Genomic DNA, 10,523 nt, shown 5'->3' on the forward strand with positions numbered 1-10,523 from the left:
CTTGGAGCTACGAATGACCCAGAGCCAGCTTGGCTTCGGCCCGGGCATGCTGATCTGGCTGCTCCTCGGTGCTCTGGGCTGCCCAAGCAGGGCCGGCGGGGTGGACAATGGGGGACCCTTCCAAGCCACTGTCGACCAAGGGGCTCTCCACGCTCGTGGGCACAGGAGTGGGGGAATGAGGCACTGTTCTCGTCCCCAGTCCTGCCAACCCAGTGAATATCATCAGTCAAGCAAAGCCTCAATGAAAGAAGATGAGTATCTCAATTTAAAATAGTTTATCGCAAATCTTAAAATGCTATATTAAAGATACGGGTATCAAAATGTCAACAGTTAAAACCTGAATGCATAAAACTTGAGAAGCTTGTCACCATCGTAAAAATACTCCTGTTGAGAGCAAAAAAGGTTTGGGCCTAGGTAAGCCTACATATTGGTAACATCTTTTCAAAGAACCTCTACACCTGGGCAGGTACTACATACGTGGGCGATGCACACTCCCAGCCTGGCCTCCCCAGTAAGCGTGGGACCCACCTGTATCTGAATGTGTCAATCAGCGATTCCAGCAGCTTTTGTGTGGTGTGCCCACCCCCCTCTCCAAAACACACCCAGGAGGGGCCAAATCATGGGACATCAAAGATTCTCAGTGGCTTTTATTGACCAGGTTTGGAACGTGGCTACAGCAGGGCCTTCCCATGTCATAAATAGAATTGGTTTCAGCACATAAGTCTCCGTGGAAAAGGGCATGCTCTCTCATCAGGACAAGTTAGTGTTGGACAGAACAAGCTTATCCAGAGCAATCAGTTAGATGCTCGCACACACACAAAAACACACAGTAAACACCACACACACACACACACGTCCATCCTTCCAAAGCTCCCCGATTAATACTGCTTCGAGCGATCCTCAGCCCAGTTGCCGAGCGCCTGGCGCAGCCTCGACGCACGCCTCCGAAGCGAAGACCGGGAGAGGCTCCGGGAGCGCAGCTGGGCGGCCCGCATCCTGCGCGCCATTACCTGGTAGTAGTTGAGGACGGCCTGATCTCTGCAGGAAGAGGAGGAGCGGCTGTCAGGGGGAGAGCTGCCAAGGCGGGGAGGGGGCTGCTCTCACTGCAGGCGAGGAAGACTCCGGGCAGCCTGCTGGGGGGCCAAAGGGCCCCCCGACCCAGCCGCCAGCCAGCGACGGAGGACCACGGCGGGGCACAGAAGCCATGGCATTTCTACGGTGGGGGGCTGGGAGGCCCCTGCCTGGGATGGGGCCCCGAGGCCAAGCCCTGCACCCAGAGGAGCCCCGGTGGTCTTGGGCCGGGCTGGGGAGGCCTTGGGGCTCAGCTAGGGGTCCTGAGCCCTTGCTGTGCAGCGCAGCCCCTCCGCCCACTCCGGGGGGAAAGACAGATCGGTCCCTGCCTGCAAGCAGCTTACACATAAGTGCCAACAGGAGGGAGGAGAGAAGGGACGGAGCCGAGGGGGCTTGCTTGCCCATAGCTGTGCTGAGGCGAGTCCAATACATCCGGGGGCCCCCGGCAGAGGAATAGCGGGGAGCCGGGAGGAAAATGCGTACTGGGAATTTTCCGCATAAGCCACAGCAGGAGGAGAAACGGGGGCGGGGGGGGGGTGCCGCGTTCTGGACAGAGGTTTCTGCTGCTCTGGAAACAACGCAGTTGCTGGGGCACTGGATTCTTCCCCAGAGATAATCCACCTGTGGGGCAATGTTTGGCATATAGGGGTGCCCCCTCCATCCTGTGAAGAGGCGAGGGCTTGGTTCTCACCGGTGCCTCTGGAGCAGGCACGGGCTCTCAGCTTAAACTACCTCGAAGGGCTGCTCTGAGGACAAAGAGGGAGGGGGAACCTCGTAGGCTGCCTTGTGCTCCTTGCAGGAGGAACAGAGGAGGACGCAGACGGGTGTAATAAGACGATCCGTGTGGGGCATTCCCTCCAAGCCCAGCTCCTCTCCAGCACTGGCTCCCCTGCTACGATGTCGCAGCAGAAACATCCAACCCGCCCGGGGTTAATTGTATCAGCCACACTGATCTTGCCAGGGCCGCTTCTGCGAAGGAGGCAAGAGAGGAGAAGCCCCGAGAACATCGTCTCCTGGTGCATCTGAGTCTCCTAAAAGGATTAGCCGGAAGTCCGCCAAGTTACACAGGAGCTGAGATCTGTACGCCTTGTTAAAAAGCAGCAGCCCAGGCCCTGAGCAGCCCTTCTTTCTGCGTAAATAATTCCCCAGAGTGCCAACGCGAAGGCAGCTCGAGATGAAAGGGAAACCGGGCCCTGGCAAAGCCATCTGCAAAGTTGGGACCCCCAGGGGGAGCATGCGCAAAGCGGGACATCTCCCGACAGGGCTGGGCCGAATCTCTGGGGCCCCTTTTGCAGTGGGGCCACGCCTTGTCAGGCACCGTAGAGGGGATGCTTCCCGCCTCCTTAAAAAGCAGAAGCAACACAGAAAAGCCAGCCAGGATCGGAGACGCGGACGTATTCGCCGCAGCAGCCACAGCGCGAGGCAGCGGAGAAGCGGGGTGTCAGGACACGGTCCAGTCTTTGGATCATGGCTTCCAAACGGCATGTCCAGGGCAGAAAAGTGTGGCCAGGAGAAGAAAGGCCCACCTGTCACGTGGCAGAAGCCCCCTGGCCCCGTCCTCTTTGCCTCCACTTCAGGGGCCGGGGAGGCTGTGGCGAGCCACCGCCCATCAAAGGTGGGGGTGTGCTGGCCTGGGGGGCCCACGGTCCACAGAGGAGCTGTCTTTGCTTCCAGGAGGTGGGACACCCTCGGGGGCTTCTCAAGGGCAAAGCCGGCGGGGCCAGGAGGACCGGCACATTTTGCCTGAAAGCTCCTGCGGAGGCATCACGGCCCTCCAGAACGGGAAGAAACATGCACAGAAGTCGAGGAACTGGCCGGCCAGCCGTGGCGGGGAAGAGGCTCTCCAGGGAGCTGCCGAGGGCCATTTGAACCATCGGGCGGGGCGGGGCGGGGGCTGCCCCCCATACCGCAGAGGATTTTTGCACAATCCCGTGGTGCTCTGCTAGCAGCCCCACTGGATCCCCCGCACGGCGTGGTCTTCTCCAGCCGGACACCCGCTAGGCCTGTCGAACTACAGCTCCTACCCACACAGCCGGCAGGGCCTCTGGCCAGAGGATGGTGGGAGTTGTAGTGCAGCACGCCTGGAAGTTGCCTGGTGAGGAGCTGCTACGCGTCAGGCATCCCAGGGTGCCATTTCAGCAGGATCCAAGGCACGTCAGTCAATGCAGAGGTATCATTCCTTTTGGGGGGGGGGGTCACAGGAAGTGGGGCAGGAGGGCTCAGAGGAGGTCCCGTGTGCATGCACGCACCCCTGTTAAGCGGTCGGTGTTCTCCATGCAGGAAGTGGGGTGTGTGTGCATGCGTTAGGGGTGATTCCAAGCAGGTATCAAAGAAGACAGAAGTGAAACATTAATCTTGGGGTTTTTTACCTGGCTGGTATTTATCTTCAATTACAAAGGAGTGAAACGGTCATATCGCTGGGGAAAACATGAGGAATGCAAGCTTTATTTGCAAGCTGAAATGGTCACAAAGCGAAAGGGGCGCTGCTGCGCCCTGGTTGGAAATGACTCGCCCGGCCGGAAGCCCAGGGAAGAGGGCCCAGGGCAGGGCCTGGGGCCCTCCCCTCGCGGCCGGGAGGAAGCCGCCCACCAGCTCCCTTGCGCAGCGCTGCCCTTCGCCGCTGTCCAGCAACCGGGAGCCGACAGTCTGCCAGGTGGGCTGGGGTTTGCTCTCAGCTCTCAGCCCCACTGTGGGCGCCTTTGGTTCTGCTTTGCCTTTTGGAAAAGAACCCAAGTCTTGCCTTGCCTTCTCAGCCAGCACCGGCCACCCCAGAGGCTCCGGTGCTCCAGCTGTGGGCCAAGGCCCGAGGCGAAAGAGGCAGGACCGGGGCCACAAAACGGCGCCAGCGTCGTCTCGCTTACAGCTCCTCTTGCCAGTAACTCAGGGAAAGGCAATGGGGGGAAAGGAAAAAACATGCAAAAGGCAGGAACCAACCCAGCAACCAGCAGCTAGGGAAAGGGGGGCGTCTTGGGCCCCCAGGGGAGCGCAGGCTTGTCACTCCCGCCCCTGTCCCCGCTTCAATGCCATCCTCGCATCATCCAGGGCCACGCGCTGCCAGGCCAGGGCTCCTGCAGCCGGGCTGGGCCTAGTCGGCTCCCAGGGGCTTTCCGGGGCTGCCATAGAAGTAGCGCCAATCCCAACCCCTCCGCCCGCCGTGGGATGGGGCAGCGCTGACGGCCCAGGCAGCAGACAAGACACCTGGGGCCACTAAGATGCAGGCAAGGACGGCACGTCTGGGCATGCCAAGCCGAAGCCTCCCGCTTGCACAATTCCCCTTCGGGAAAAGCTTCCTGGGGACAAAGCGGTGCAGGGCGGCTGGGGAAGCGAGCGGGACCCCCCGCACCGGCACGACTCACCTCTCCTCTTGGACAATGATGCTGTTGAAGGCGTGGGAGAGGCGCTTCAGCCGCCGGATGCCCGTCGAGACAAGCTCCAGGTTGCAGTCAAACTGCCTGCAGCGGAGAGAGAGGCAGGGTGGCAAGCAGACGCCGGCACAGGCGGGGGCAACCCGGGCCAGAGGGCCCCAAACTCTCCTTGCCCCGCCACCCGTCCAGCAGGCTGCGCGGAGGAAGACCAGGGAAGTCGCCCGCTGCAAGCGCTCGGCATCGCCCCTCTCCCCTCCCCTTCCTGGTGGGCACATCCGCGTCGAGCGGAGGTCGCCTTGGCTCACGGGCCGGGAAGCCTCCTGTCCGGTGCACAGGACAGAAGCGCATCCGAATAAACGGCTCGCTGGCCGGCCACTGCACCCATGCCTGGGTGGAGAGCTGGCTGTGTATGGCCCACCCTACCGAAAGGGCACGTTTGTTTTCTCGGGAATGGGACTCATCCGTCACGGGGGGCTGCCTGCAGAGAGGAGCCGGTGGACACTGCCCTGGCGGAAACAGCCAATAAAACAACTGGCAGGAAAAGTCCAAAACATTTAAGCTGCGGAGGCAGGGGCCTTCTTTCCCTCTTCAGAAATGGAAAGATGCGCGATCCCGATTCCCTGGCCGAGCCCAAGCCAGCCTGCCCGTTGTTTCTGATCTAGCGCCAGGCGTCCAGCCCGGCCTACCCAACTTGCCTTCTTTGGCTGGCAGACACAGGTGAAGCGTAGGGGCTTCGCAAGGCGGCGGTTCTCATGGACCTCCGGGCAGGAAGGAGGCCCTTCTCCCGCTGCTGGGCGCCCGACGGCAGGGCAGGCCGCCTCCCGGCTGGGGACGCCCCCCTGGCGCCAGAGGGCGGCGTGGCAGCAGTGCCCGGCTTGCTGCCCTTCCGCCGAGGAGTGCGTGGCGACGGGGGCTGGCCGGAGGCGGCTCGGGCTGGGCCGCGGCGAATTCTCTGGAAGAAGAAGCGGTCCTGCCATCACCGTCCGAGAACTTGGGATCGCCTGCGAAGCCGGTTGGGGTGAGGACAGACCAAAGAGGGCCCGTTCTGTGGGATAGGGGAACTCCCCCTACGAGGCCCCGCTGGACTCGGGGTGGGGGGGCTTCCCTCAGAGCAGACGTGTTAGTTGCGCGGTGGCGTCCCCTTTCTTGTAAAATATTTAATTTTGTCCTGCTTCTCAGCCAAAACACTCCTAAAGCAGCTTAGACTAGATCAGTGGGGAAGAATCAACCCGGTCCCCCCACGGAAGAGCCGGCAGGGAGGCCTTCTCCCCCTTTCGCTGCTGTGAAGCACCTTGGAATAAGAGCCAGGCCTGAGCTTTGCTTTCCCTCCCCTCTCCCCGCCCCGGCAGGGCCGTCTGAACAGCATGATAGGCCCCGGGCAAAGCGGTGCGCTGGGGCCCCACGACAACGACAACTACTGTCAATTTCGGAAGTTTCCCCATTTTCCAAGGGTTAACATACACAGATTAGTATGGGGCCCACAGGCAAGGGCCCATCAGGCCCGTGCGTTAAGATGCCCACCCCCCCAGCTCCTTTCTTATGGCCTGGCTTTCAGTTGTAAGGGTGATAGCCGGGAGTGTCTTGTTATTCGATCCATGAAGCATGGGGTGAACATGCTGAAAACAGGGAAAGGTGTCCACAGAGGGATGGCACCGAAGGGAAAGCAGCTGGGAAGGGAAGCCTAGAAGCAGAGTGAGCCAGAAGGGGCATCCCCGGGCATCCAGTCTGACCCCAGCCCTGGCCGGCTCCACTCATGGCATGCCTGCCGCAGGAAGGACGTGGGAAGAGAAAGGCCAAAGCCGGGGCTCGCCATCGGCCGGGCTGGAGCAGGGCTGTTGCCCTGGTGATGCCCAGCCAGGTCTCCCCCTGCCGTCTCCTCTGCCTGGCCAGAGCCAACAGCCACAAAGGCAGCATGGACTGCCCGGCCCAGAGGCCCCCGATCCAGTGCTGAGACCTTGCCAGGGACAGGAAGATGCTGGGGCAGGCCCTCCCAAGCCCCCCCCGCCCCCCAGGCACCTTGTTTCAGGGCCGTCTGCCTCTCTGGGGCTCCATCCCAGGAGACCTGGATTTGGAATCTCCCACAGATCCTTGGTCCATGAGTCCCTTAGGAGCCCTGCACTCTTCCGCCTCAGTTCCCCCATCCATGAAATGGTGCTAAAAGCACAGCAAACAGAGAGTGGAAGACGGCCGTTTCCATCAGCTGGGTGCCCTGCTGATGTGTGCGGTCCCCATATTCCCCTTCACTGGCTGAGAAAATAGGAGGTGTAGTCCAGCACAGCCGGAGGGCGCCACCTTGAAAAGAGCCGAGACAGAGGATCCCACGTTCTCCCTCGGTCCCCCTGAAGTGAACAGGCAGGGCAAGGCAGCACCCCGTTCATTTCAGCGGGGCCTCAGAGGCTCTGCTTAGAAAGTCCATAGCAGCTAAGAAAGGAAATGCCAAGACAATAAAAGAGGAGCACATCTCACCTCCTGCCTGGACACCCCTGTCAATCTCGAATGTTGTGCATGACATTCCTCTCGAGGAGTGAATAAGCTCAGTTTTTCGTGTAATTATTTTTACTAGCCTGCTTTTACTCCTAAAAAAGGGACCCTCCTTCATATGGCTGGCGAGCAAACAAGGAGATATATAACTAACTTTGAGCTGCGTCTGGGGCGGCCTCGGCTGAAATAGCAACACTGCCCGTTGTGTGTCTTCAGTTAATTGACCGGGAGCCTCAGCAGGGCCCCAGTCCTGGGCCAGTCGGGAGCCCAGCCCTCTGCCAGCCAGCACCTCCCAGTGCCCACGGGGTCCTGCCGGAGGGAGCGCCTGGCGCTCCGGACTGGGGGCTGCACACAGCCTCACCCCCAGGAAGTTCTCTAACTCCCCTCTAAAGCCACCCTAATGAGCAGCCGTGGCCGCTCCGTTTTGTGGCACTTGTTCCACAGCTCAGCCGCGCCTCAGCCTTATGGGACAGGGAGGAAGACCCCCCCCCCGCTTTTCCTACGCCAGGCGCGGTGGGGCGCTGCCACGCCTCCAGTGGGTGCCCTCGCCCGGGGCCACACGGCTCTCGGGGTGGCCTGAATGAGCGACAGCGAGGTACAGAAGACCGTGAGAGGGCAGGCTCCCCGGCCGCCACCGTATTTGCAGCCACACCTGCGACACCGTGCCAAAAGCGCTCTTGGCCGCTCCGGCGAAGGCCTGGAGGGTCTGGCTCTTCTCGGGGGCTTCCAGGCTCTCCCACGTCGGGTTCTCCTCGAAATTCATCTCCACTTCCTTCAGAGGCATCCGCTTCCTCAGAGACATCCGCAGTGCGTTCACGCCGCGAGCCGATCTCTTCCTGAACCTGTCGGGCACCGGGCTCTCTTCGGCCTCAGTCAGGATCTGGTGGCTCCGCCAGCCCACAGCACACCCCACACTCTGGAACACAGACGCCATCCTTCCCCCACAGTCGCCTGGAAGAGAAGCCCTGCAAATTAGCCAGCGCCAGCCTCTAGTCCGTAATACTCAAAAGGCACAGGGAGGCGGGAGGCCAGTCCATCACCACCAGCGGCTTCCCTGTGGAAGTTAATCAGACTTAATCAGCCATGGCCCACTTATCCAATTATTTTAATAGATCTGTTTGAAGCATTAAGTCCAGGCAGAACCTAAAGATTCTGGGTGTTTGTGCAGAGTCAGTACAGCAGTATTTATCAAGCAGAATTATTTAGAGAAGGATTATTTTGGCCTTGAATTAAAAATGGCTTGGCATTTGATTTAAGAATTGCTTAACCTCTTTTGTGGGCACGGTTATTTGACTAAGATGTTTTCAAACTCTGCAAGAGCTATGAAAAGGATGTTTGCCTTTGGTTCAAGACTACCCCACCTTCTGGCACTTGAACAGCTCCCATCATCCCTAGCTTGATTCCAGAACGTTTGGCCTCCATGGGAGAGGCACATGGCACAGCAACTCGCCCTGTGGAATGCGCAGCAGAACATGGGTTGCTCGTGGAACAACCGCGGTGCCCCCACGGGCTGCTTTCCTCTCCTCCTTTCCAGGTCCGGACATAGGACAACCCTTCCTGGGTCCAAAAGCCCCTGGAACAAGCCATGGACTGTCAGGTGGCTCAGCTCAGTGGCCAAAACAAGCCACCCTGCAGGTAGCGGCCAGGCTTCGGATGACGCCCACCGGTCATCCGTCATGAATTGCCGTGCTGCGTCAATCCAGCCCGTTGGACCAGGGCTTTCTCTCCCAGGGTTGTACAGTTCTATTCCCAGGCTCTAGGATGCTGAGAGGTGTGCTATACCTGGGCACGGAGGCGGCATTCCGGGCCATTTTTCCCGCCCTGCTTTTTCCAGATTTGTTGCAACTGGGGGGAGCCGGAAGAGACAAGCCTGCCCTCTTCTGCTGCTGGGAAAGCTGGGAGGACCGAGGCTTCTGCTTTGCCACCTGGGTGATCTCAACAGGCATTTGGCCCACCCAAGCTCCTGTGTGTGGAAGGGATGCCCACACAAAGCAGCTGAAATGACTCATGTGGGGCAGCAGATGAAACGGTGCAGGAAAGAGAGATCCCCACCAAACTATGAACAAATGCAGCCGGGCTGTGAAACTTGCAGGGTTCTTGGACCGCAACTCCCACCACAGCCCCCACAAGGCTGTCTGGAGCCGACAGGAGCCGCAGTCTGTCTGTTTGTTTTATTTTTGCCCAGTTCTGAGAGGTGAGGGGCCAGAGCCACAATCCGGATGCAGCATCTTGGAGGTAAGCACCACCAGGGTGTCCTCCTACACCTGCCACGGATTCTGCTCCACAAGGCCTGCCACGCTTCTCTCCCCACCTCGCAGCTCGGCGGAGAAACTCTTTCCCTGTGCCATCACAGCCTGCAGAAAGTGTCAGGCCGCCATGGCCTGGGCGAGCTGCTGCTTGTGCCCCCCTCCTCTCAGAAAGTCGCTGCTTGAAAGAGAAAAACCACGCCTGGGGGGCTGCTGACGTGGGGCGTGAGAGCACACAAGAAACGCCCCGCACCATTTTTAATCTCAGGGCGGGTGGGCTTTCCCCAGCCCTGTTCTCTCTGCTTGTGCGGGACGGCAATGCCCATCATTCCCAGCCAGCTGGTCGAGGCCTCCTCGAGAGAATGATGGAGGCTGCAGTCCAGCACGCCTAGAGCAGGCATCGGGCTGGGGAAGGGGCGACACAGTTTGATTTAAACCGCCTCCCCCACGCGGTGCTAGTTAGGAGTCAGGCTGGGCGGGCGACACTCCCATCGCTCCAAGCGGGACTGGAGGGTCGAATACAGCTCCCACCGTCCGCGCTGGCTGGGGATGATGGAGGCCGGAGTCCCTGCATGAAGCCGACTGCCGTGAAGTCACCCCACTCCCGCAAAGTCGGGACTCACCTTCGCAGCTCCGCCCGACTGGCGCCTCTCTCCCTCTGGAAATTTCAAACTCGGCGCCGCCCCGCCGCGCCCTGCTCGGATTGGCCGGCCGCGGGCGCCTGCCTCACGCTGATTGGGCAGCAGGATTGGGGCCGGGAAGGGCGGAGAATTTGCTAGCCCACGGGGCTCCATGCGCCCCGCCCAGCCAGAACGGTGCGGGCGCATCACGCAGCGGCTGAGCCTAGATGAGCTTACGAGTTCAGGAATAGTTTCTCAGTGGCTTGAATGTGCATGTCTGAGCAGACCTGGAGATGCGTTCAAGTTACTCAACTAAAGTGGCAATAACACTGCAATTAGAAATATTGTAATCTCATTGTCCCTGTATGATTGGCTGACATTCCTTCATCTGTTCTGTATATGATGGCCTCAGAATTTTATTGTAATCCCTGCATTCTGTCATTAATTGCCCTGTACCTGTACCTGTACCTGACCAGCAGGGTATAAAATACCCTGTAGTTGTATTGAAACTTTGCAGCGAGTTTCCCTCTGCCTGCACGGTAATGCCTTATCGTGAGTCAACTGCGGGAACCTGGGCAAAACAACAAAGCCACAGATGGTCATAACACTTGATCTTTCCCACGAACCCGAGTTTTATTTCCTCCTCACGAATTGAAATTCTGACATTTGGTATATTGTTTATAGTTTGCGTTAAGATTAAACACAAAGACATATGCGGTGTGTCCAGAAAGTAGTGAGAA

General features: G+C 59.5%; 1 protein-coding gene across 1 annotated transcript; it reads right to left on the reverse strand.

Moving 5' to 3' along the window:
• Positions 1-642: 642 nt before the first annotated feature.
• PIMREG (PICALM interacting mitotic regulator) lies at positions 643-8,004 on the reverse strand. Its single transcript, XM_044456096.1, has 4 exons — positions 7,570-8,004; positions 5,128-5,388; positions 4,428-4,519; positions 643-1,038 (listed from the first exon to the last, which is right to left on the reverse strand). The coding sequence occupies exons 1-4, from the start codon at positions 7,849-7,851 to the stop codon at positions 879-881; spliced, it is 795 nt and encodes a 264-aa protein (XP_044312031.1). The 5' UTR covers positions 7,852-8,004; the 3' UTR covers positions 643-878.
• Between the last annotated feature and the right edge of the window lie 2,519 nt (positions 8,005-10,523).

This window comes from Varanus komodoensis, unplaced genomic scaffold (assembly GCF_004798865.1).
Source record: "Varanus komodoensis strain SLA01 unplaced genomic scaffold, ASM479886v1 scaffold81, whole genome shotgun sequence".
Taxonomy (NCBI): domain Eukaryota; kingdom Metazoa; phylum Chordata; class Lepidosauria; order Squamata; family Varanidae; genus Varanus; species Varanus komodoensis.